The 27,112-nt window shown below is 44.0% G+C and overlaps 1 protein-coding gene across 1 annotated transcript in view; it reads right to left on the reverse strand.

Annotated features, from left to right (window-relative positions):
* The window catches only part of LOC141127788 (uncharacterized), a 49,298-nt gene extending 24,129 nt beyond the window's left edge, over positions 1 to 25,169 (reverse strand). The window contains exons 1-2 of the mRNA XM_073614566.1: positions 25,007 to 25,169; positions 21,373 to 21,435 (exon numbers count right to left, since the gene is read on the reverse strand). Coding sequence (XP_073470667.1) covers positions 21,373 to 21,435; positions 25,007 to 25,169 — 226 coding nt within the window. The remainder of the gene's footprint in view (positions 1 to 21,372; positions 21,436 to 25,006) is intronic.
* Positions 25,170 to 27,112: the final 1,943 nt, after the last annotated feature.

Raw genomic sequence — 27,112 nt, forward strand, 5'->3', positions numbered from 1 at the left:
CAGAGACTATTGGCATGCTACACAGGATGGTCAGAGACTGCAAACATACTGCAGGAGCTGGTCAGAGATGAGTTGAATCTTAATATAGCGTGGTCTTACACCGAAGGGTCCCGACGCGCATAGCAAAGATCCTGAGAAGAGAAGGGCCAGGGACCAGAAGCAGCACAGAGTGGCAGAAGGCTAGAAGAGAGAGACTATGCAGGAAAAGCCTGCGTGAAAAGCCAAGTCTTCAGTAACCTGCGGAAGACCGGAATAGTAGGGGCAAAACATAGGGGGGCAAACATAGTACAGGAAATGGTCAGACTGCAGAAATAGTACATAAGATGGTCAGAGACAGTTAATATGCTACAGTAGTTGTTGAAGATTCAAGACATGCTTCAGGAGATAATCATAAACTGGAGACAAATTACAAGAGACTGCTAGAGATCACATCTATTACAGCCTCTTCACAAATCAATGCTCCCACATTTGTGCTTCCTTAAAAAATTACTTGGGCCATGTTGGATATTTCTCTCAGTGGGATCCATTATAAAAGATCAGGGGAAAAATATAATATATATATATATAAAAAAAATATATATAGAAAAGGAAAGGGATGGACAACACAAAAACGGAATTAGAGGACTTTCCAATTAATCTTTTACTTCGCTGGTTAGAGCAAAGTACCAAAACATAGACTACTGCTTGCAGCGGCCCCGGGGGCTGAAAGGGAAGGGCCAAAGAGCCGCAGGCTGGGAAACAGGTTGAAGGGATTACTGATGATTAGGGATGAGCTTTATGTTCGGGTCGAACATGAGTTCGACCTGAACATTGGCTGTTCGCCCGTTCGTCGAAAACCAAAGATTATGGGGCGCCGAATTCAATCGCCGCACAACGCCCCATAATGCACTGCGGGAGCGCAGTGCATTGCTGTATGATGATTGGCCAAAGCATGCACCATGACCTGCATGCTTTGGCCAATTCCAGTGCCCTCAGCTAAGAGAGCCATAAGGGTGCCTTTGGCCAATCATGGCTCAAGGGGACCAAGTCCACGCCCTACACTATATAAGGCTGCCTGCACGTCAGCCCGTGTAGTGTGTTGTTGGCATGTGATTTAGATTGAGCAGGCAGGGAGATTATTCAGTTAGCCGCAGTGTATTTAATATACAGTGGGGATGGAAAGTATTCAGCCCCCCTTAAAATTTTCACTTTTTGTTATATTGCAGCCATTTGCTAAAATCATTTAAGTAAATTTTTTTTCCCTCATTAATGTATACACAGCATCCCATATTGACAGAAAAACACAGAATTGTTGACATTTTTGCAGATTTATTAAAAAAGAAAAACTGAAATATCACATGGTCCTAAGTATTCAGACCCTTTGCTGTGACACACATATTTAACTCAGGTGCTGTCCATTTCTTCTGATCATCCTTGAGATGGTTCTACACCTTCATTTGAGTCCAGCTGTGTTTGATTATACTGATTGGACTTGATTAGGAAAGCCACACACCTGTCTACATAAGACCTTACAGCTCACAGTGCATGTCAGGCCAAATGAGGATCATGAGGTCAAAGGAACTGCCTGAAGAGCTCAAAGACAGAATTGTGGCAAGGCTCCATGTCAACAGTCACTTCTTCCCTAGCCCCATCATCATGCATGGAGGAGTCCCCCAAACTATTCGACCACAGTGTTGGGTACATGCTGCAGGAGGATGCGCAGCGATTTGAAGGCTCCAATGATGGTACCCAGGTTGAGGAAAGGAGTAACGTGAGCCTAGAGAGAGGGGGTGCCCAAGAAGGTCAAGAAACTGGCAGTCATGCTCTACCAGCTGCAGCATACTGCCAAGTTTGCTCCAGTGACGAGGAGGGAGGGGATGATGAGGTCACTGACTCTACTTGGATGCCTGATAGAAAGGAGGAGGAGGCACATCTCTAAAGAGGCAGGATGCCCTCCAGGGAGCAGCTTAAGGGCAGCCACTGACTCCCCGCATATTTTGAAAAGTTCTTTGGTGTGGGCCTTTGACAAGTGTGCAGCAGATCGCACCGTTGCTGTTTGCAACATATGTCTGAAGCGTATCAAGTGTGCCCAAAACAGCAGCTGCTTGGGCACCACATGCTTAACCAGACATATGACGACCTCCCATGCAGTCCGTTGGCAACAGCACTTAAAAGACCCATATCAAAAAACAAGGCGGACCTCTCCTTGCTCCTCATCAGCTGGGATCTCCAACCCCACTATACCTCCAGTCCTCTCAGAAACCTGCACTGAGAGGAAGGAAGGTAGAGAAATAGGTGTCCCAAGTACTTGCGGCCAATCTGCTAGCAGTACACCAACATCCGATTTTAGCAGGCAAATTTCCCTACCCCAGTTGCTAAACCATCGAAAGAAATTAGATCCCAGCCATCCACATGCTCAGTGTCAATGCTAGCTTGGCCAAATTGCTAGCACTGCAACTGCTGCCTTTTCAGCTGGTAGACTTTGCCCCCTTTCATGAATTTGTGGAATGTGCGGTACCTCAGTGGCAGGTTTCCAAACGCCATTTCTTTTCACGGAAGGCCATTCCGGCTCTCTACCAGCATGTGGAAGGTAACGTCTTGGCCTCATTGGACAGGGCGGTCAGCATTAAGGTGCATATTACCGCTGACTCATGGTCCAGCAGGCATGGACAGGGACGTTACCTTTCTTTCACGGCAACTGGGAAGGATGCAGGACAGGGTTCAGTATTGCTGGAGCTTGTTCCAGCACCACGCCTCCAAAATGCTAGTAGTGGTGATTATGCCACAGCTCTCTCCTCCACCCCCTCCTCCTCTTCTTCCTCTATGGCCTCTTCCTCTGCAGAGTTGTACTCTGAACCAGCGGTGCTCCGTAGGCGTTCAAGGGGCTACGCAAGCACTCAGGCAAAAAGATGCCATGCGGTGCTTGAGTTGGTCTGCTTAGGGGACAGGAGCCACACTGGGGCAGAGATTCTGGCAGCTGTGCAGGGGCAGACTCAGAGGTGGTTGATGCCACGCTAGCTTAAGCCAGGAATGGTTGTATGCGACAATGGCACCAACCTCCTCTCCGCCCTCCGACAGGGACACTTGACCCATGTTCCCTGCTTGGCTCACGTCCTGAATTTGGTGGTGCAGTGGTTCTTGAGCAGATACCCGGGCTTACAGGATCTCCTGAGGCAGGCCAGGAAAGTCTGTGGTCATTTCCGCCGGTCATATAATGCCAGTGCTCAATGCCAGTGCTCAGCTGGCTGACATTCAAAGAGAATGCAACCTGCCCAAGAACCGCCTCATTTGTGACATGCCTACCAGGTGGAACTCAGCATTGGCAAAGCTGCAGCGGCTGCACATGCAGCAGAGGGCCATCAATGAGTACCTGTGTGAGTATGGTACCAGGGCAGGGTCAGGGGAGCTTGGCTTTTTTTCGCCACGCTAGTGGCTACTGATCAAGGATGCATGCACTGTCCTGTCACCATTTGAGGAGGCCATGAGGATGGTGAGCAGTGACAGTGCATGCATCAGTGATACTGTCCCTCTTGTCTTCCTGTTGGAGCACACACTTTGTGGAACAATGGACAGGGCACTTGAGGCAGAACAGCGGGAGGAAGAGGAGGACTTCCTTACCTCTCAAGGCTCCTTTTATCCAGATAGTATTCCTGCGGGCCCACTGATCACACAGGAAGAAGAAGAGGAGGGGGATTGTGTCAGCATGGAGGTGGAGGATAACACTCAGCATCAGCAGCAGTCTTCAAGGGATTGTTTTTAGTTCCCAGAAACCCATGGAGTTTTACGTGGCTGGGAGGATGTGGTTGAGGATCATATGATCCTTAGTGACCCAGAGGACTCAGGATCGAATGCCTCTGCAAACTTACACTGCATGGCCTCCCTGATCCTGCAAAGCCTGCAAAAGGACCCTAGGATTTGTGGTATCAAGGGAAGGGATCACTACTGGCTGGCAAGCCTTCTTGATCCATGTTACAAGGGTAAGTTTGCAGAACTTATCCAGGCTTCGCAGAGGGAGCAGAGGATGAAACATCTTCAGGAGGCCTTGCAGAAAGGTTTGTGCAATGCGTTTCCAGAGCCTGGGAGGTTACAATTTCCTAGCGCTGGACAACATGTTGCTGAGGCTTCGTTCAGTCACAGAAGGAGCAGTGGAGTAGGTGGCTGGCTGACTGATGCCTTCAGACAATTCTTCAGTCCTCAGCGCCCAGGTCTGGTTCCAGCAACCATCGCCAGCATCTGAATTACATGGTGCAGGAATCTCTAGGGGCAAGATCAGACTTGAAGACCTTTCCACCAGAACACCCACTGGGTTACTGGGTCTTGAGGATAGACCACTGGCCAGAGCTTGCTCAATATGCAAATGAGCTACTGTCCTGCATCCAGTGTTCTTTCTGAACGCACATTCAGTGCTGCTGGAGGCTTTGTAACCGATCACAGAGTGCGCCTGTCCACAGACTCTGTTGATCGGCTCACATTCATAAAAATGAATCAGTCTTGGATCACCAGCTACCAAGCACCTGATGCTGATGTAACCAATTGATTTTTCTATGGATGTGGGATCCCTTGAAGACTGCATATGCTGAGTGACTATCCTATTCCTCCTCAATCTTTACGATGATAGCTTCTAAGAATAGTTTTGGTCCACCACCACTGAATAAAGCCCAAATTTTCTGCCCCTGTTTAACAGGGGGCGTGTAATTACAATTTTTTAACAAATATTTAACAGCAGGGCTCGTTCCTGCACTTAACAAAAGTATCTGTGAGGGGTTGCAGTGTTGTGGCAGTACCACCACTGCCTAAGACCCAATTTTTCTGCCCCTATTTAACAGGGGCATGTAATTACAATTTTTGCTCTAATATTTCACTTCAGGGCCCATTCCTGCGCTCAACAAGAGAATCTGTGAGGGGTTACAGTGTTGTGCCACCACCACAGCCTAAGGTCCAATTTTTCTGTCCCTGTTTAACAGGGACATGTAATCACAATTCTTGATATAATATTTCACAGCAGGGCCCGTTCCAAGAGTAACTGTGAGGGCTTACAGTGTTCTGGTACCACAAACACCTAAGGCCCAAATTGCCACAGAGTGTATAGGGCAAGCCGTATAGTATATACAGGCGGTCCCCTATTTTCAAACATCCAACTTACAAACGGCTCCTACTTAGAAACGGAGACAACAGGAAGTGAGAGAAAATCTACCTGTAGGAAGGGAAATTCTCTCCTGTAAGAGTTAATATGGGAAAAAGGTGTCTCCACTGATGCTTTATCACCAATCCTGGTTTCCCCAATAACCCAATGTTTTCAAAATCCAATTGTCATTGGGACAGAAAGTGAGGTGAAATCTTCTGAACAGAGGCACAGGCGGCAAAACAAAATGTTACAGGGGTGATAACCCTTCTCTATGTTATCCAAAAAGCTTAAAAATAGATTTGGCTGGAGCTACACTTTAAAAATGTACCTGTTCCAAATTACAAACAGATTCAACTTAGGAACAAACCTACAGTTCCTATCTTGTTTGCAAAAAAAAAAAAAAAAAAGTGTGGAATATGTTCTTTTACAATGATACATAATACTGTATAACAATGACATAATATTTAAACTATATGACATGACCTTAATTAAAAATTTCTGATTTTTAATAAAAAAAAAAATTCACCTTTGCCAGCTGGCGGGAGACCCGAATGAGGCCAGAATCGACTTTGGTCAGGTCTCGGGTCTAGTAACCCGGAAGCGACGTCATGACATCACTTTCGGTTTACTGAAGACTTAAAGGCGCCAGATTAAAAAGAAATTACAGCATTCAAAACTGACAAACTTGGCGTTTTGAATGTTTTTAAGTTCAAAGAAGGGATTTGGGTGTCTTACAGACCCCGGATCCCTCCATAAAGAGGACCTGTCACTGCCTATTACGATCACAAGGGATGTTTACATTCCTTCTGACAGCAATAAAAGTGATCAGAATTTTTTATAAAAAAGGGACTGTGTAAAAATAAAAATAATGAAATAAAATAAATAAGAAAAAGATCTCCCTCAATCATCCCTCCGTGCTTGTGCGCAGAAGCGAATGCATATGTAAGTAGCGACCACAAATGTAAGCGGTTTTCAAACCACACATGTGAGATTGTCAGAAACCATGAAATCAGGCCGAGACAGAAGTACAGTTAAATCACACTTGTTTAGTAACAAAAGTAAAAACAATATACGTAGTCAAAACATAGCCAAAGTTCAGTAACCGGAACGGATAGTCAGCCAAGCCAAAAGTCAGGGATCAATGTATTGGAACAGCAAGCAGGATCTGGAGCCAGAAGGGATGCCAGCAAAGCAAGTCTTTAAAGAGGACCGCAGGAGATAGTCTCTGTTGACCAAGGCGAAGGCAGAGATCCTCTGGGCTGGACGGTTTAAGTAGGCAGGACTGACGAGCAGGATATCATCAACAGCTGAGTAACTGTGGAGAGATAGGAGCTGGCAATTAGCCGACAGCTGAGCGGCCAGATTAGAAAAGGAAGGGCTGAGCCCAGCCCTGACAGAGATAGAGCGAGAGCAATAAATTCTAGCACAAGACCTCCTCTGTAACTCTAAACTGGTAACCTGCCAGAAAATTTTAAAGCATCACCTATAGAGATTTTTAAGTAACGTAGTTTGTCGCTATTACATGAGTGTGCGCAATTTTAAAGCATAACATGGGAGAGGGGCTGTGTAATATGCAGGGGGGGCTGGGTAATATGCAGGGGGGCTGTGTAATGTAAGGGGGTCCAGAGGTACACAGCTGTGTAATGTAAAGAGGTCCAGAGGTGCAGGGGGCTGTGTAATGTAAAGGGGCCCAGATTATTATCTTTATTTATTAGCAGGTGAATGTGGCCCTCCATGCATTCACATATATTGAATCCGGCCTTTAAGTGGAAAAAGGTTGCTGATCATTTCTGTCCTCTCAGGCCTTAATTGACAGGTAAGAGGTTACAATGGTCTGACAAATTAGTTTATCTTTATAACCTTTAAATGATTCCCATAAATGTTCTCCATCACAGCATAATGTTCCCCTATAGTCTGCTCAGTAAATAAATAGTTTTTACTTTTCCTCCTCTCAGTAAAATGGTGAGACCAACATCTAGAAACTGGAAACATTTCCACAGTGTGATTTCTGCAATTTGCAAAATATGTGAGGAGACATTCTTTTCCAAATGCTACAAGGAGGAAAAAAACATCCTGGCATCCTAGAAGTGCCCTAAAGACACTAAAGATACTTTATGGAATGAAATGATGAGGACCAAAATGAAAGTGCGAGGAGCTTTTCCTTCCCGACTTCTCATTCCAGAAACACTCTTTCTGCTGCTTCTGGATCATCGTAAAGTGTTTTTTCACCAGCAGCATCTCCAAGTAAGGAAGTGTTAAAAAACACGGCCTCCTGAAAATACACAATCCTTTCATTTATAGAGAAAATCACACCTGAAAATCAGAACATTCATCTAGCTCTTTGTAGAACAATATACACTTTGAAGTAATTGGTGCAAATAACTATTATTTGAGGGTGGTTACCGATTCCCTCTATCTATTGCACCTATGTATTACCTTGTCTATTCCTATAGTTAGCTAGTCTAATTAAAGCTCTGATCACATGTTACTGTTGCTATCACAATAATACAAGGTTAGCTATGAAACCAAGCGTGCTGCTTAATAAAACAAAGTCTTATTTATTTCCCAAGAAAATAGGAAACGCTAACATGAAAATACTAAAGAAACATATTACAAAACATATACCAACAGAACATAGAATACAAGAATATCAAAGATGCTTTCCTCGAGGCTGTGTGTCATCAGGCTGGGCTCAGATGGCAAAGAGAGATAGCCATGAGGCTCAAAATGGTGGGGAGAGCCATGCGGCCCAGGCACAAGCCAAGAGCGAAAAGGCAGAATTCCCTCCTGTGCTCCCTTTTTACACATTCATTCAGACCCATTCGTAACCACCCCCACTAGCCTCCTGTCCATTGAGATATTGCCAAGAGGTAGTCCTTTTATTATATATTATAGTACTGTCCATCCTGCTGTATTGGTCTCTAGGGGCAGCATTGTCCATGTATCATCTCTAGGTGCCTGTTGATCCTTTGATCTTTGTCACCCACTGTCATCAATCATCCTGGCAGCCATGGCTCTCTTTGAAGATTGCTTGCAGTGTATTATCAGCAACAGACGGTCCGGAGCCAAGCGTTCGGATGCAGATTCTGACAAGCTACAAAGCTCTGGAATGTAACTGGTTACATTCCAACTTGGGGCCATCTGCCTGTATCAACCAGGGAATGAAATACCAGAAATGATATTAAACCATGTTGCCTTCCAAACACAATTCAATTTTTTATATTTTTTTTGGATATGTATTATAGCAAAAAAAAAAAAAAAAAAAAAAAAAGCTTTGTTTTTCAAAATTCTCTGTCTTTTTGTTTATAGTGCAACAAATTAAAAATGCAGAGGTGATCAAATACCACCAAAAAAAAGCTCTATTTGAAAGAAAAAAAAAAAAAAAAAAAAAGGAAGAAGGACGCCAATTTTGTTTTGGTACAACTTTGCACGACCGCGTAATTGTCAGTTAAAGCGGCACAGTGCCATATCGCAAAAAATGGCCTGGTCATTAAAGGGGGTAAATCTTCTGGAACTGAAGTGGTTAAGTAATTTTATAGCCAATAATGCAGATTTTAACGTGCAAAAAAGGTAAAATTGCTCTAGGAGGGGAACTAGTTATTCCAGACATTTTCACTGACCTCAATTTGGTGGCATTTCTTCGCCAGTTTCACTTCTCCTACATCTGTCTCAGTTTGATGCAACGATTATACTTAAAGCCACACATTATCTTGTTAAGTATTAGAACCAGTTTGGTATAATTTAACCATGAAGTACACCATATGCCTGCAAACCCATTACCTGGGTGCAGAATTAATACAGTTTTAAAGCAAAGACACGCCAAATATTGATTGTTTAGTTTTTTTTCTGTTTATGCTCTGTGTAGATTTTTAAATAGGTAATTAAAAAATATTCACTGCATTATTTTTCAGAGCATCCTCACTTTACAGCATTTTTTTTTGTTTACAGATGCCTAAAATGTTGCAAAGCAGTACACATGCATGGACAATTACTTGCTTTCTAGCAGCTAGAAGGTAGTTGTGCATGCACAGTGTAATGTTAGGGCAGGGAGTGGGACCATTGGAGCCAAGTGTGACAGCAGTAGTGGTCAGAGCAAAATTAAATCACAGCCCACTGGTCGGCAGCCACTAATGTGGAGTGTATGTGCAGTCAGGGGGGTGCCCTGTACCCAGGGTTACTGCCCCTCCTGCCCACCCTTTGTCCAGTGCCATCTTAAGAGCATTATAGGCCTCCAGGCAATACAGTGCATTGGGGCCCTGTCTACACAATCACGCACGATTGCCCATTAAATGCAGCCTCACTGTGCCCGTGAATGCAGCCTCACTGTGCCCGTGAATGCAGCCTCACTGTGCCCACCATTACAGCCTCACTGTGCCAATACAGACTCACCATTGCCTGGTAACACACACACACAGCGGGCATCTCCTTCTGTGTACCACTGAGCTGGCTGGGTCTGTGTTCGGCGGCCACGCTGTAACAAGGCCCCCCCCCCCCGACCGGCTCGCGTGATACGCCAAACACAGACCAAGCCAGCTCCGTGATACACAGGAGGGAGGGAAAGAGTGGAGAGCTGCAGCCGCAACTCAAAGCGGTCCCAGGGCAAGGGGCCTACCGGGAAATTTCCCGGTATCCCGGTAGGCCAGACCGGCCCAGGCTGGGGTCGCTGGGCAGGTGGGGCCCCCAGGCAAGTGGGGCCCTGGGCAACTGCCCAGCGTGCCCATGCGAAAAGACAGCCCTGCCTTTGTCCCAACCCACAGATACCTAACTAATCTGTTTCAACAACGATTTCAATTGTATACATTCGCAAATACAGTATTTGTAGAAGCCACATTGCTGCATCAAGACACCTCTGATAACTGTTGTACCTAACCCCAAAGAAGTGAGAGTTATAGAGACCATCTTTATCACGGGAGGTCAGCAATGTGACTTTCACATATACACTATATTACTAAAAGTATTGGGACACCTGCCTTTACACACACATGAACTTTAATGGCATCCCAGTCTTAGTCTGTAGGGTTCAATATTGAGTTGCCCCCCCCTTTGCAGCTATAACAGCTTCAACTCTTCTGGAAAGGCCGTCCACAAGGTTTAGGAGTGTGTCTATGGGAGTGTTTGACCATTCTTCCAGAAGAGCATTTGTGAGGTCAGGCACTGATGTTGGATGAGAAGGCCTGGCTCACAGTCTCCGCTCTAATTCATCTAAAAAGGTGTTATCGGGTTGAGGTCAGGATTCTATGTGGACCTTGCTTTGTGCACTGGTCCATATCATTTGGTGGAGGAGGGGGGGGATTATGGTGTGGGGTTCCTTTTGAAGGGTTGGGTTTGACCCTTTGGTTCCAGTGAAGGGAACTCTTGAGGCGTCGGCATACCAAGACATTTTGGACAATTTCATGCTCCCAACTTTTTGGGGACTGTATAAATTTACATATGAATCTAGGGGATGTTCAAAAAAATTCTCCAAAGTATGTGATATTTGGACCGAGTCCAGAGATACTGTTGGATCCTCGGCAACCCCTTCTTAGGATATTCTGTTTTGTTTCTGTTTACTGCTTAGATGTGGACTGTATACAGGTTTATCTACCACCCGACCCCTTTTAACTTGGCACACCCCAGATACCTCGCTTCCAAATCCCTAAGCCTTGGTTACCGACCACCTTACCTTTTGTTGTTTTTCTTTTAATGTGTGTGTTTTTACCTAAGCCTGGGTATGGCCAATAGGCTTTGTTTTGTATTTCAAATTTACATTCTTATAATAAAAAGGAATAAAAAAAAAAAAAAAAAAAAAGAAAAAGAAGTTCATGTGCGTGTAAAGGCAGGCGTCCCAATAAATTTTGGTAATATAGCATATATGCAAATGTAGAAAACCAAGTCCCCTATTTGTAGTTGAAACTGATTAGTTAGTTTTTTTTGTTGACTGACTGATTTGATGACTGAAGTAAAATATTACTTTAAGCAAAGAGAAAAATCTGTATAGTTGTTTTGTCTTCATACAGTATATATAAAAAAAAAAAAAATCCAGAAAGATGAAAATCTTTACAACAGATGGAGAGGGGCGCACACAGGTCAGCCCAGTCACTGGAGAATATTGCATTGTATGAAAAGTCTTATCCTCTGAGCGGTTTTATTAGATTTATCCTTGGTCAGATGATACTTGAACTAACCATACCATTAAAAAAAATAATAATTGCAGGAAAGGGGAAGTAAATCTTTGGTGGTTCCTGGAGCATTTGCCATAACGTGCGAGTAGAAGAGAATATTTACTTATCGTGAGAGATTTACTTCCTGGTCTTCTAACCTCCAACACCAACAGCTTCATGCTTTCACTCTTCAGTTCTGTCCTTGCTATCTCCTCTGTGGCTAATGGGTGACCACTGATGTCATAAACCCCCCCCCAATACACACAGGAGGTAAGCTTACATGGCTAGAATTTCATTAGAAAAAAAAGTTAGCTTTCAAAAAAAACATTCATTCCATCACCTAATAATTAATGAGAGCAAGTTAACAAACCGGTTTCACCCAACTCATTGAGAAAAAAAACAGTTATACATTATAATATACATACATACACACACACACACACACACACACACACACACACACAGTGGGGACGGAAAGTATTCAGACCCCCTTAAATTTTTCACTCTTCGTTATATTGCAGCCATTTGCTAAAATCATTTAAGTTCATTTTTTTTTCCCTCATTAATGTACACACAGCACCCCATATTGTACACACAGCACCCCATATTGTACACACAGCACCCCATATTGTACACACAGCACCCCATATTGTACACACAGCCCCCCATATTGTACACACAGCACCCCATATTGTACACACAGCACCCCATATTGTACACACAGCACCCCATATTGTACACACAGCACCCCATATTGTACACACAGCACCCCATATTGTACACACAGCACCCCATATTGTACACACAGCACCCCATATTGTACACACAGCACCCCATATTGTACACACAGCACCCCATATTGTACACACAGCCCCCTATATTGTACACACAGCACCCCATATTGACAGAAAAACACAGAATTGTTGACATCTTTGCAGATTTATTAAAAAAGAAAAACTGAAATATCACATGGTCCTAAGTATTCAGACCCTTTGCTCAGTATTTAGTAGAAGCCCCCTTTTGATCTAATACAGCCATGAGTCTTTTTGGGAAAGATGCAACAAGTTTTTCACAGCAGTTATTAAAAGATAGAGTAGCGAAATATACAAGAATCTGGCAACTGTGGATGGACCATTATCTCCCCCCTAATTTGAGCTCTACCCTTCTACTACCCTGTTGACGTCCCTCCGTCTTGTGCCACAGAGCCATCTGCAACCTGCTATTGCCCAAGAAGCCCCCAGAATCCCTACTTGACTCTCCTCTTCTTCCCCCAAATACTCCTTTTCCATATTACCCTTCTCTCTTCCTTGTGTTCCCTCCTACTCTTTACCCGCATGACACTGACTGTCGTCTTGTTGATCGCCGCTGACCGACGTTGATTTATGTTACAACTTATCATGCATGACCCTTTCAAAATATAGATATATTATTATTATTATTATTATACAGGATTTATATAGCAGACATTAGTTACATTACAATTTGGTACAATAGGAATCAGAGGGCCTCACTCGTTAGAGCTTACAATCTAAAAAAGGAAGGGTCAATTGATACAAAAGGTAATAGCTGTGGGGTATGAGCTGGTGGAGGAAGTGAAACAGTGTATTAGTTATAAATAACCTCAGTGAAAATAACCTTCTTGACCCCTTACAGTGTGGCTTTCGCTCACAGCACTCTACGGAAACCGCCTTACTAAAACTCACTAACGATTTACTAACTGCTAAAACCAACAGCCAATACTCCATACTCCTACTACTTGACCCCCCTGTGGCCTTTGATACTGTTGACCACCCGCTCCTTCTCAATAAACTACATTCCCTTGGCCTCCGAGATTCTGCTCTATCCTGGTTCTCTGCCTATCACAGCGCTCCTTCAGTGTCACCTACAACTCTGTCTCCTCCTCTCCATTGCCCCTTTCTGTGGGGGTCCCCCAAGGCTCTGTTCTTGAACCCCTTCTCTTCTCTATCTACATCTCCTCCCTTGGTCACTTAATAACTGCCCACGGCTTCCAATACAACTTATACGCCGATGACACCCGAATCTGTCTACTCCTCACTCCCTCAGTCTCCTCTCGCATTACTAACTTACTGACATATCAGCATGGATGTCGCACCACTTCCTTAAACTAAATCTCTAAAACTGAGCTATTAATATTCCTCCCCCCGCCCGTGCCCCCCTCCATGACTTTTCCATCAAAATCAACAATGCAACCATCAGTCCCTCCCCTCACGCCAGGGTACTCGGTGTAATCCTAGACTCTGACTTGTCATTTCAGCCTCAAATCCAAGTTTGTAGAATTCACCTCTGTAACATCTCTAAAATTCGCACCTTTTTAACAAATGAAGCCACCAAGCTCCTCATTCACTCCCTTGTTATCTCTCGCCTTGATTAGTGCAACTCCCTTCTCATTGGCCTGCCTCTCCATAGGCTCCTCCCCTCTTCAGTCTATCATGAATGCTGCTGCCAGACTTATCCACCTTACCAACCGCTCAGTGTCTGCCAACCCTCTCCTCCAATCCCTACACTGGTCTTCATTCAGTGTCTGCCAACCCTCTCCTCCAATCCCTACACTGACCACCACCCCTCTCCTCCAATCACTACACTGGCTCCCAACCACCCAGCAAATTAAATTCAAAATACTGACCACAACATACAAAGCCATTCACAGCTCTGCCCCGAGCTACATCACCAACCTTGTCTCCAAATATCGCCCAAATCGACCTCTCCGCTCATCTCAAGATCTCCTACTTTCAAGCTCTCTCATCTCCTCCTCCCATGCTCGTCTCCAGGATTTCTCCAGAGCCTCTCCTATCCTCTGGAACTCGCTACCTCCACCTGTCCGGCTATCCCCTACTCTTGCTACCTTCAGGCGATCCCTGAAAACTCATCTCTTCAGGAAAGCCTATCACATCTCCAACTAATCTCCTACCACTTCCACCAGCTCATTCCCCATAGTTACAACCTTTTGTGCCACCTGCCCCACCCTATTAGATTGTAAGCTCTTCTGAGCAGGGCCCTCTTAATCCTCTTGTATTATAAAACTGAGAAGAAAGAACAAAGAAGAAAGAACAAAGAAGAAAGAACAAAGAAGAAAGAACAAAGAAGAAAGAACAAAGAAGAAAGAACAAAGAAGAAAGAACAAAGAAGAAAGAACAAAGAAGAAAGAACAAAGAAGAAAGAACAAAGAAGAAAGAACAAAGAAGAAAGAACAAAGAAGAAAGAACAAAGAAGAAAGAACAAAGAAGAAAGAACAAAGAAGAAAGAACAAGAAAGAAGAAGAAATAGGCTTCTTTACCGCTTGCCAACTAGTGCACGCCGACGTACATCGGCAGAATGGCACTGGTAGGCAAAAGGGGGTACAGGTACGTCCCCTTTAAGAAGTTGTGACGCGGGTGCGCGCCCCTGCCGCGGTCTTCGTGACCACGGGTCCCATGGACTCGATGTCCTCCGGGTGCCCGTGATCGTGTCACGGAGAGGAAGAACGGGGAGATGCTTTTGTAAACAAAGCATTTCCCGGTTCTGCCTAGTGACAGGACAGAGATCACCGCTCCGTCATCGAGAGCAGTGATCGCTGTCCTGTGTGTTGAAGCCCATCCCCCTAACAATTAGAATCACTCCCTAGGACACACAACCCCTTCACTGCCCCCTAGTGGTAAACCCCTTCACTGCCATTTACACAGTAATCAATGCATTTTTATAGCATTGATCGCTGTACAAATGGTCCCAAAATAGTATAAAAAATGTCCGATGTGTCCGCCATAATATCGCAGTCCCAATACAAATCGCAGATCGCCGCCATTACCAATAAAAAAAATAAAAAAGCCATAAAAACTATCCCCTATTTTGTAGACGCTATAAATTTTGCGCCAACCATTCAATATACGCTTATTGCGATTTTTTTTTAACAAAAATATGTAGAAGAATACATACCGGCCTAAATTGAGGAAAATTTTTATATATTTTTGGGGGATATTCATTACAGCAAAAAATAATGCGTATTTTTCAAAATTGCTCTTTTTTTGTTTATTGTGCAAAAAATAAAAACCGCAAAGGCGATCAAATGCCACCAAAAGGAAGCTCTATTTGTGGGAAAAAAAAAGGAGGTCAATTCTGTTTGGGTACAGCGTCGCATGACCGCGCAATTGTCAATTAAAGCGACAGTGCCGAATCGCAAAAAAGTGCTCTGGTCAGGAAGGGGGTAAAGTCCTCCGGGGCTGAAGTAGTTAAAGAGAATGGATGGATAGATTAGGGGACAGTCGAACAGACTGGGGTAGGGAATTCCAAAGAATGGGAGAAGCTCTGGAGAAATCCTGGGAGGTGAGCCTGGGAGGAGGTGACAAGGGAGCTAGAGAGCAGGAGGTCTTGGGAGGACCGAATAGAGCGACTTGGTTGGTATTTTGGGACTAGGTTAGTGATGTAGCTGGGGGCACAGTTATGGATGGCTTTGTAAATTGTTAGTATTTTGAATTTTATTCGTTGGGTGAGTGGAAGCCAGTGGAGGGATTGGCAGAGAGGGGTGGAGGACACTAAATGGTTGGTAAGGTAGATGAGTCTTCCAGCAGCATTGATTATGGCCTGAAGGAGGGATAGTCTATGTAAAGGTAATCCAATGAGGAGGGAGTTGCAGTAGTAGAGGCGAGAGATGACCAGGGAGTGAATTAGTGAAAAAGTTTAGCGACTTCCTCCATAGTAGCTGGGTTAAAAGAGGGAAGTATTGATTGTGCAGGAGGACAAGGAGTGTAAAGTGAGGGAGATACCTGTAGAGTGGAGATCGAGACGAATTGTCTCATTCTTATTTTTGAAGTGATTAGCAGTCTCCTGGGCAGCGAGTAAGTTAGTGGGTGGAGGTAATGGATGAAGTAGAGTGGTAAAGGTAGAAAAGAGTTGACGGGGACCTTGTGAGAGGGTGTTAATGAGAGTGATAAAGTAGGTCTGTTTGGCAGTGTGAAGGCAGGAATGGTATTTTTGGAAGGCAGATTTATATTGGCTGAAATCTTGCTGTGACTAATGCCCCGTACACACGATCGGACTTTCCAACAACAAAACCAGGGATTTTTGTTCGCTAGGGGGTGGCTTTTGGGGCTATAGCCCCGAATATGGGTCCCATAGCCCGAGTCTCTCAGAGGTGGCTGTAGCCTCTCTGCAGCTGGACCACGAGTGCGGCGGGCAGCACCAGAGAGCAGGCAGGCAGCACGGGAGAGCCGGGCGGGCGAGAGATGACCTCATCTCTCACTGCCCGCCCTGCTTCAACACTATCTCGCTCTCACTGTGCAGCCGTGGGCAGCAGAGAGATGACATCTCTCACTGCCCGCCCTCTCTCTGGTGACTCTGATGTAAGGAGCGGCTCTCTGGGGACCCTGATGTAAGTGGGGGAACTCTCTGGAGAATCTGCTGTAAGTGAGGGAGGCTCTCTGGGGACCCTGATGCAGGGGGGAGGCTCTCTGGGGACCCTAAAGTAAGGGCTCTCTGGGGATCCTGATGTAAGTGGGGGCACTCTGGGAACCCTGATGCAAGGAAGGGGCCCTCTGGGGAGACTAATCCAATGAGGGAGTTGCAGTAGTCAAGGCGAAAGATGACCAGGGAGTGAATAAGAAGCTTGGTGGTGTCATTAGTTAAAAAGGAGCGTATTCTGGAAATGTTGCAGAGGCCAAGGTGGCATGATTTGGACAGGGATTGGATGTGGGCCTGAAAGGACAGTTCAGAGTCTAAGGTTACCCCTAGCACCCTGGCATGTGGGGATGGATTGACAGATGTGCCATTGATCTTGACAGAGAAGTCAGGAGATAAGGCACGTGGAGAAGGAAATTTTAAGAGCTCAGTTTTAAATAGATTCAGTTTGAGGAAGTGGTATGACATCCAATCGGATATGTCCGTTAGTAAATCAGTGATGCATGAGGAGACTGATGGGGTGAGCTGAGGGGCAGAGAGATAGATTTGGGTGTCATCAGCATGTAAATAGTAGTGGAAGCCATGGGAGGCTATCAGCTGACCCAGCGAGGTTTAGATTGAGAATGGTAGAGGTCCAAGGACAGAACCTTGGGGGACCCCAAGGGTAAGAGGAGTTGGAGAAGAGGAAGTGGCGTTGTAAGTGACGATGAAGGTGCAATGAGATAGGCAAGATTCAAACCAATGGAGAGTGCAGCCATGGAGACTAAGCAAATTGAGTTTTTTGAGGAGGGGGGGGTGGTCAACTGTATCAAAGGCAGCAGAAAGGTCCAAGAGTAAGAGTACGGAATAATGACCATTGGTTTTGGCTGTTAGTAAGTCGTTTGTGAGTTTTAGGAGGGCAGTTTCTGTGGGGTGCTGTGGGTGAAATCCAGACTGAAGAGGATCAAGAAGGTTATTCTCAATGAGGTGGTTGCTCAGTCAGTTGTAGACTAAACGTTCAAGGAGTTTGGAGGCAAAAGGGAGTAAAGAGATGGGTCTTAGGTTGTTAAGATTGGTGGCGTCTACTGAGGCCTTTTTTGGTATGGGAGTGACTAGCGCATGTTGTAGAGCAGGGATATGCAATTAGCGGACCTCCAGCTGTTGCAAAACTACAAGTCCCATCATGCCTCTGCCTCTGGGTATCATGATTGTGGCTGTCAGAGTCTTGATATGCCTCATGGGACTGGTAGTTCTGCAACAGCTCCGCTAATTGCATATCTCTGTTGTAGAGGGTTGTGGAAGATGCCAGTAGAGAGTGAAAGGTTGAAGGTATGAGTAAAAGAGTGTACAATAGAGCCAGATGGTGACCGTAGCATGAGGAGGAACAGGATCCAGGGGGTGGAGGTTAGGTGGGCGTTAAAAAAAAGTTTAGTAAATTTCTATAGTAGCTGGGTTAAAAGAGGGAAGTATTGATTGTGCAGGAGAACAAGGAGTGTAAAGTGAGGGAGATATCTGTAGAGTGGAGATCGAGACGAAATGTCTCAATCTTATTTTTGAAGTGATTAGCAGTCTCCTGAGCAGTAAGTTAGCGGGTGGAGGTAATAGAGGACGGAGTAGAGTGGTAAAGGTAGAAAAGAGTTGATGGGGACGGTGTGAGAGGGTGTTAATGAAAGTGATAACGTAGATCTGTTTGGCAGCGTGGGAGGCAGGAATGGTATTTTTGGAAGGCAGATTTATATTGGCTGAAATCTTGCTGTTACTAATGCCCCATACACACGATCGGACTTTCCGACAACAAAACCGTGGATTTTTGTTCGAAGGATGTTGGCTCCAAACTGTCTTGCATACACACAAATGTTGGCCAACAATTACGAACGTGGGAACGTGGTGACGTACAAGACATATAACTAGCTGAGAAAAAAGGAAGTTCAATAGCCAATGCGGCTCCTTCTGCTTGATTTCAAGCATGAGTGAACTTTTGTGCTTCGGACTTGTGTACACACGATCAGAAATTCCAACAAAGCTTTGTTGGCGGAAAATTTGAGAACCTGCTAGCCAACATTTGTTGGCAGAAAGTCCGACAACAAATGTTCGATGGAGCATGCACACGGTTAGACTTTCAGCCAGCAAGCTCACATCTAACATTTGTCAGAAAATCCGATCGTGTGTACGGAGCATTAGTCTTACGCCACAGACGCTCTGTTTGAGGCTTCTGGTATGGTCTGTCTGCCAAGATTTGTAGCGGTCGGGGCCTGATTCTGTGTGTAGTGAGGGGGGGGATCCAGGGTGGATGACAGTGAACTGCTGTAGACAGAAGTGGCCAAGTTGGGTCAGGACAAGGAAGACATTTGTTGTAGAGACAATCTGTAGCAGAAAAAAAAAAAAAAAAAAAAAAAAAAAAAAAGGGAAGAGAAGGGTTAAGATGGCAAAGCAAAGGTTTCTACAGGTAATAGTTTTGGTAGTTGGAAGGCAAGGAGGAGGAAGATAAGGAGAGTGTGAAACTAATAAGGTAGACTCTGTTCTTGGTTGCTTAGGTCGGCCATGAATAGTACTGTTTTTAGGTTTGTTCTAGATAACTGTCAAAATAATTTTTATACATTAGCACTGCAATCCCTGTTATTTGATGTTTTTCTTGGTGTGTTGTATGCACCTTGCTATGTTCCACATACTTGAAATAATTGGGTTAGTATGTGACTTTTGTATAGTGCTTGAAACTCAATAAAAACATTGAACAAGAAAAAAAAAAAAAAAAAAAAAAATTAATTTCTTGTAATTGTGACAAAAAAAAAAAAAAAAATTTAATTACAACTTTAAAAATCTTGCCATGCCTCTTACTAAATACCTTGGACTGTCTACTTTCGAAAAAGGGGTCATTTGGGGGGTATTTTCACTGTCCTGACATTTTAGGCCCTCAAGAAATTCGATCGGCCATCAGGATTGATCAATTTTTAAACATATATCTCATAGTTTGTGGACTCTATAACTTTCCTACAGAATAATATACATTGATTTGGGTTATTTTCACCAAAGAAATAGAGCAGAATACAGTTTAGCCTAAATGTGAAGGGTCATTTGCAAATTTTTATAACAGAAACTAAAAAAAGTTAACCCCCCCCCCCCCCCCACACACACACAATTTTTGGTATTTTTTTGTTTACATAATAAAAAATTAAAAACCCAGGGGTGATAAAATACCACCAAAAGAAAGCTCTATTTGTGTGGAAAAAAATATATATATAATTTGCATATGGATACAGTGTTATATAAAGGCTCAATTACCAGTTAAAGTACTTATGGTACCACAGTACAACTGTGGTAAATTCAGTTGATTGGACATGATTTGGAAAAGGCACACCTGTCTATATAAGGTCCCACAGGTAACAGTGCATGTCAGAGCACAAACCAAGCCACGAAGTCCAAGGAATTGTCTGTAGATCTCCGAGACAGGATTGTATGGAGGCACAGATCTGGGGAAGGGTACAGAAACATTTCTGCAGCATTGAAGGTCCCAATGAGCACAGTGGCCTCCATCATCCATAAACGGAAGAAGTTTGGAACCACGAGGGCTCTTCCTAGAGCGAGCTGCCCAGCCAAACTGAGTGATCGGGAGAGAAGGATCCTAGTCAGGGAGGTGACCAAGAACCCGATGGTCACTCTGACAGAGCTCCAGCATTTCTCTGTGGAGAGAGGAGAACCTTCCAGAAGAACAACCATCTCTGCAGCACTCCACCAATCAGGCCTGTATGGTAGAATGGCCACACAGAAGCCACTCCTCAGTAAAAAGGCACATGACAGCCCACCTGGAGTTTCCCAAAAGACACCTGAAGGACTCTAAGACCATGAGGAACAAAATTCTCTGGTCTGATGAAACAAAGATTGAACTCTTTGGCCTGAATGGCAAGCGTCATGTCTGGAGGAAACCAGGCACCGCTCATCACCTGGCCAATACCATCCCTACAGTGAAGTATCATGCTGTGGGGGTGTTTTTCAGAAGAAGGAACTGGGAGACTAGTCAGGATTGAGGGAAAGATGAATGCAGCAATGTACAGAGACATCCTTGATAAAAACCTGCTCCAGAGCTCTCTGGACCTTAGACTGGAGCAAAGGTTCACCTTCCAACAGGACAACGACCCTAAGCACACAGCCAAGATAACAAAGGAGTGGCTAAAGGGCAACTCTATAAATATCCTTGAGTGGCCCAGCCAGAGCCCAGACTTGAGCCCGATAGAACATCTCTGGAGAGATCTGAAAATGGCTGTGCACTGACGCTCCCCATCCAACCTGATGGAGCTTGAGAGGTCCTGCAAAAAAGAATGGGAGAAACTGCCCAAAAATGTAATTGGTCCCAAAAGGTGCTTCACCAAAGTATTAAGCAAAGGCTTATGTACATGGGATTTTACTTTTTTTATTCTTATTAAATTTGCAAAGATTTCAAAACAAACTTCTTTCACATTGTCATTATGGGGGATTGTTTGTAGAATTTTGAGGAAAATAAGGAATTTAATATATTTTGGAATAAGGCTGTAACAAAGTGTGGAAAAAAAAATGAAGCGCTGTGAATACTTGCCGCATGCACTGTCTATAACAAAGCTCTGGATTTTTAAAGGTGTTTAGGTGTAAGGATCAAAAATCATCAGGTTATATAAAAATTGCAATAAAATTGTATTTAGTCAAAAAATTAAACACATGAGAAGGAACATTACATCCATATCAAAAGTTAACATTAAGTTCATATGAAGCATATACAGAACAAAGAACTACCACTCTCAACATGTTTCACTCGATAGAGTTTCTTCAGGAGATTGATGGTGTGACTTTTATATACTGAGAATGAGAGAAACATAAGTAAATATCTCATGAACGTATTAAAAAATACATATACATGAATTGGACATCCAAAATTGGCATAGAGTAACATCAATGCAGGAATCATTTTAAGGAAATCAACATAACAGACAACAAGGGCATAACAAAAAACAAAAAAACAAAAAACAAAAAACCAAAAAAAAAAACCACATGGGTATGAACAGGAACCGAACCTTACCGAGACTGCTTCAATTTAGTTAGTAATAAAAATTGGCAATAAAATCAATGCATGTATCCTCACATCCATCCCGTTAGGACACTGACTGTTGGCAAAGGACTAATGGGGTTAAATTTCTGAAAGAAATATATAAGATGAACATATAGGAGAAACAGATACTTAAAAATCAATAAAAGTAGCTAGTACAAAGGGTATATGAGAAGATACCCTCCAAACTACCAGCAAATTGAAACAGTTACCTTAATTATTAAGAGAAAGTAGAATCAATACAGGGTTAAGCTAGTCTTGCTGTTAGTCTGGAGACTAAACGTAGTGGCTTTGGGACTGGACATCACAGAGACCGATGGGTTTCAAGAGAGGTCGGACAACCAGGGCAAGATGGACCTTAAAAGGTAATATGGTATATGATAAATCTAATAGCCTCTGAAAAAAAATGTCATAAAAATTGGTCATAAGACCAATATGTCTATGGGTAGAGGAAACAGTATCTTACTGGACAGATTCAAGGGTCAGTTGTGGAGATCCAGGAGGGACACAGAATCGTCCCCAGGGCTGGCATCTCTGGCAGAAACTAGAGGCATATGACTGCCTTTATATAGCCCCTCTCCAACCCGGCGGCGTCTGACGTCACCGTCAAAATCGTGACGTATTCGATAGTGCTTTTGCGCATGTGCCGAGGATGACAAATGGCATATATCCCTCCGACGTAAAGCGTTATAGGGATGGAACTGCCATTTTGGAAAGTCCTCCACAAGCTGACGTAGGGATGAGGGCAGAGCTTGCGCATAAATGGTAGGCTGAATGCCTTATCCCAATTGCTGCCTTATCCCAATAGCACCAGGACAGAACTTACCAACTCAGACCGTGTGCAAAACAGCACAACAGAAAGGGGGCAGCAGGCGGGCCGAATGATTGATTAACATGTCAGCCAGCAAGTGCCCCGGGCGCCCATACAAAAACAGTGTCTGTGGTGACCAGTGGGGGGGATGGTAAGCAGAATGGATGCTAGAAATGTAATAAATACATAAAGAAGCTAAATTCAATAACATAACAACGAAAAACTTTTCTCAAGGGAGGTTTAACAATGACTGGTCCTGTCCGACTCGTGTAAGTTAACCATGTGTTTGTACATAGGTATTACTACGTTAATACACAGAAATATCAAAAATGAAACTAACTATAAAGGCAGCAGTTAAAGAAAAAAAAAAAAAAAAAAAAAAAAAAAAAAAAGGGAAGAAGGAGCAGAAAGAAGGGGAAGAAAGAAGGGGAAGAAAGAAGGGAAAGAAAGAAGGGAAAGAAAGAAGGGAAAGAAAGAAGGGAAAGAAAGAAGGGAAAGAAAGAAGGGAAAGAAAGAAGGGAAAGAAAGAAGGGAAAGAAAGAAGGGAAAGAAAGAAGGGAAAGAAAGAAGGGAAAGAAAGAAGGGAAAGAAAGAAGGGAAAGAAAGAAGGGAAAGAAAGAAGGGAAAGAAAGAAGGGAAAGAAAGAAGGGAAAGAAAGAAGGGAAAGAAAGAAGGGAAAGAAAGAAGGGAAAGAAAGAAGGGAAAGAAAGAAGGGAAAGAAAGAAGGGAAAGAAAGAAGGGAAAGAAAGAAAGAGAAAGAGTGAGAAAGTGAGAAAGTGAGAAAGAGGAGATAAGACTTGAAACTTTAAGCATCGTTAAGGCCTTGGAATTTAAGGGCAGAGAGGTCAGAAATCCAGCGTGCCTCACGCTGTAATAAAATCTTGTCATTATCGCCACCTCTGTCGCTGGGGGGGCCATGTTCAAGAGCAAAGAAGTGCATTTTAGTGTCATCGAAGTTGTGATAAAGGCCCATATGACGACTGATGGGCGTCTCCATTTTCTTCGCCCACACCAGGGAAACATGGTCCCTGATGCGATGGAAGAAAGGGCGTTTTGTCTTGCCGATATAAAACGCATCACAGTCACAGACCATAATGTAAACTATCCCCACGGACTGACAGGTGACCAGAAAATTGGGCCTGTAGGTTTGGTAGGTTGATGTGGCTGGATGCGTATAGATGACGGCAGAAATTGCTTTTATGACAAGGCCTGGTTCCCCAAGGTTTATCCTTGGTAAATGGCTTGGGAGCATAATGGCTATGAGTGTCTCTTAATGACTTCGATCTCCTAAATGTTATTTCTAGAAAATCTTTGAGATGTTTTGATACCTTAGCATCTCCTTTCAGGAGGTACCGGTACTTTTTAAAGATAGCCTGTACTTGCTTATGTTGACCAGAAAAACGTGCTATTAATCTGACCCCAGAGTTGGATGTCGGGGTTTGCCTCTCATGAATCAAAGCTGACCTATCCTTGCTCTTGGCCTTGAGATATTCCTTTTTGAGGAATCTATTGCTGTATCCCCAAAGCCGCAGGCATGACTAATGCTTTGGCCTCAGACTCAAATTGTGCATCTTCACTACAATTATGTTTAAGTCTAAGGTATTGCCCATAGGGTATACTCACTATAAGGGAGGATGGGTGGGAGCTGGTGGCATGAAGCCACCACCAGGGGCTTACGGTAAAGTGTAGATCCAATGCCCCCATCAAGGTTGACAAAGATCTGAATGTCTAAAAATGTGAGTTGCGATTGGCTCATTTCCATGGTAAATTTAAGACTGAAATTGAAAACCTCAAGGTGGAAAAAAAAAAAAAAAAAAAAAAAGCCACCAGGTCCTCCCTATTGCCAGTCCAGATGAAGAAGACGTCATCAATATAACGTCTCCAGCTGGGGATTTGGTCAATAGAGGATTGAAAGTCATCTCCGTGAAAGAGATGTCACGCCCACCCCCCAGATACAGGTTGGCATAGGAGGGGGCACATTTGGTCCCCATAGTCACCCCCTATATCTGGAGGTAGTGGGAGCCTCCAAAAAGAAAAATATTGTGGGTCAAAGTGAATCGAAGTAGGTTTAGGATGAACACATTGTAACCCCTGGGTGCCTCATTGCTCTCGGAAATGAAGCCCTCCACAACTTCGATACCCAAATCGTGGGGGATGGAGTTGTATAGAGCCTCAACATCGAGAGCAACCAAGAACCCTCTGGGACCAAAATGCCGTCAAGCGCCCTTAAAAGGCCCCTGGTGTCCTGTAAATAGGATGCCAAGCCCTCAACATGAGGTCTCAAAAAATCATCTGAGAGTACTTGCATTTTTTGGTAAGACAGCCATTTCCCGATACTATGGGGCGCCCCGGTGGGTTAGTGGCGTGTTTGTGAATCTTCGGGAGAGCATACAGAGTGGGGGTTTTGGGGGCTGGAACATTCAAAAATTCCCAAGTTCCTTTAGTTATCAATCCCTCATGAAAAGCAGAGCCGAGAAGTTGTCTATATTTAGTTATGGTATAATTTACATGACTTTCTGATATTTTTCTGTAACATTCAGAGTTCTGCAAGAGCTTCACAACCATCGACTCATCGTGGGAATTGTCCATTACAACCAGATTTCCCCCTTTGTCCGAGGGTTTGATAGTTACCCGCGTTTCTTGTTGTAGGCAGCGCAATGCCTCCTTCTGGGCCATCGTTAGGTTGGATTGAGTTAATCCCTTCCACTTGGTCTGCCATATTTTGTTGGTCACTTGTTGGGTGAAAGCCCACATATTGGGGCTCCCCTGTAGGGCAGGAAAGGTGGTTGATCTGGGTTTATAATTTTTTGGGCGTGGAAAGTATAGGAGGAAGGGAAAGAGGAAGAGGATTGGGCAGGGACGACATGGATGCCGATTGGCCTGATAACAAAGTATCTGCTTCTGCCAGATCAGTTTAGTCAATATGTCCCTCATCCCATAATTCCATCAGGTCTTCCATAGCTTTTATATCGCTAATATTAATTTCTTTCCACAGAGGGTTGGTGGGCTGCTGGATCTGAGTCGCTGGTTGTGACTTGTCATACAGAACTCTGAACATCAGTTTATCTGAAAATAAATTGAGGTCTTTCCTCAATTCAAAGTGGTTAACCATTTGGGTGGGACAAAAAGTGAGGCCAAGTTGTAAGACTGAGATTTGAGCTTCAGTGAGGGTGATTGACGATCGATTGATCACTTCGAACTGATTTGGGATTGTTTGGGGCGTAATAAGTCCACATTCCCTATCTTTTTTGGGTCATGTACTGGCTGAGTGAAAATGGGTGCCGTGCAAAAAAACGGTTCAGTGGTTGTCTCACTAGTCCCGCCTGTCCGATCGGACTGACCTGGTGCATTGGCGGTTTTGGGGATACAGCAATAGATACCTCAAAAAGGCATATCTCAAGGCCAAGAGCAAAGATAGGTCGCCTTTGTTTCATGACAGGAAAACCCTGACATCCAACTCTGGGGTCAGATTAATCACACGTTTTTCTGGTCAACATAAGCAAGTACGGGCTATCTTTGAAAAGTACTGGTACCTCCTGAAAGGAGATGCTAAGGTATCAAAACATCTCAAAGATTTTCCAGAAACAACATTTAGGAGATTGAAGTCATTAAGAGACACTCTGGTGCATAGCCATTATGCTCCCAAGCCATTTACCAAGGATAAACCTCGGGGAACCAAGCCTTGTCATAAATGCAATTTCGGCCGTCATCTATACGCATCCAGCCACATCAACCTACCAAACGGTTGTTCCTACAGGCCCAATTTTTGGTCACCTGCCAGTCAGTGGGGATAGTTTACATTATGGTCTGTGACTGATGCATTTTATAATCGACAAGACAAAACGTCCTTTCTTCCATCGCATCAGGGACCACGTTTCCCTGGTGCGGGCGAAGAAAATGGAGACGCCCATCAGTCGTCATATGGGCCTTTATCACAACTTTGATGACACCAAAATGCACTTCTTTGCTCTTAAACATGTCCCCCCCAGCGACAGGGATGGCGATAATGACAAGATTTTATTACAGCATGAGGCACACTGGATTTCTGACCTCTCTGCCCTTAACGATGCTTTAAGTTTCAAGTCTTTCCTTTAACTCCCCCCCCCTTTCTCTCTCCCCCCCCCCCTTTCCCTTTTCCTGTTTATTTTTTCATTTAATTTAATTCTTTATTTCTCCCTTTCCCCCCCCTTTTTCTACATTCTTTTCCCTTCTTAACTGCTGCCTTATAGTTCATTTCAATTTTGACACTTTTGATATTTCTGTGTATTCATGTAATACCTGTGTACAAACACATGGTTATCTTACACGAGCCGGACAGGACCAGTCATTGTTAATCCTCCCTTGAAAAAAGTTTCATTGTTTGTTATGTTATTGAATTTAGCTTATTTATGTATTTATTACATTTCTAGCATCCATTCTGCTTCCCATCCCCCACTGGTCACCACAGACACTGTTTGTATGGGCGCCCGGGGCACTTACTGGTTGACATGTTAATCAATAAATCAATCATTCAGCCAGCCTGCTGCCCCCTTTCTGTTGTGCTGTTTTGCACAGTCTGTGGTGGCAAGTTCTGTCCTTGTGCTATTGGAATAAGGCATTCAGCCTACCCTTTATGCACA

The sequence above is a fragment of the Aquarana catesbeiana genome, linkage group LG02 (assembly GCF_042186555.1).
Source record: "Aquarana catesbeiana isolate 2022-GZ linkage group LG02, ASM4218655v1, whole genome shotgun sequence".
Classification (NCBI taxonomy): domain Eukaryota; kingdom Metazoa; phylum Chordata; class Amphibia; order Anura; family Ranidae; genus Aquarana; species Aquarana catesbeiana.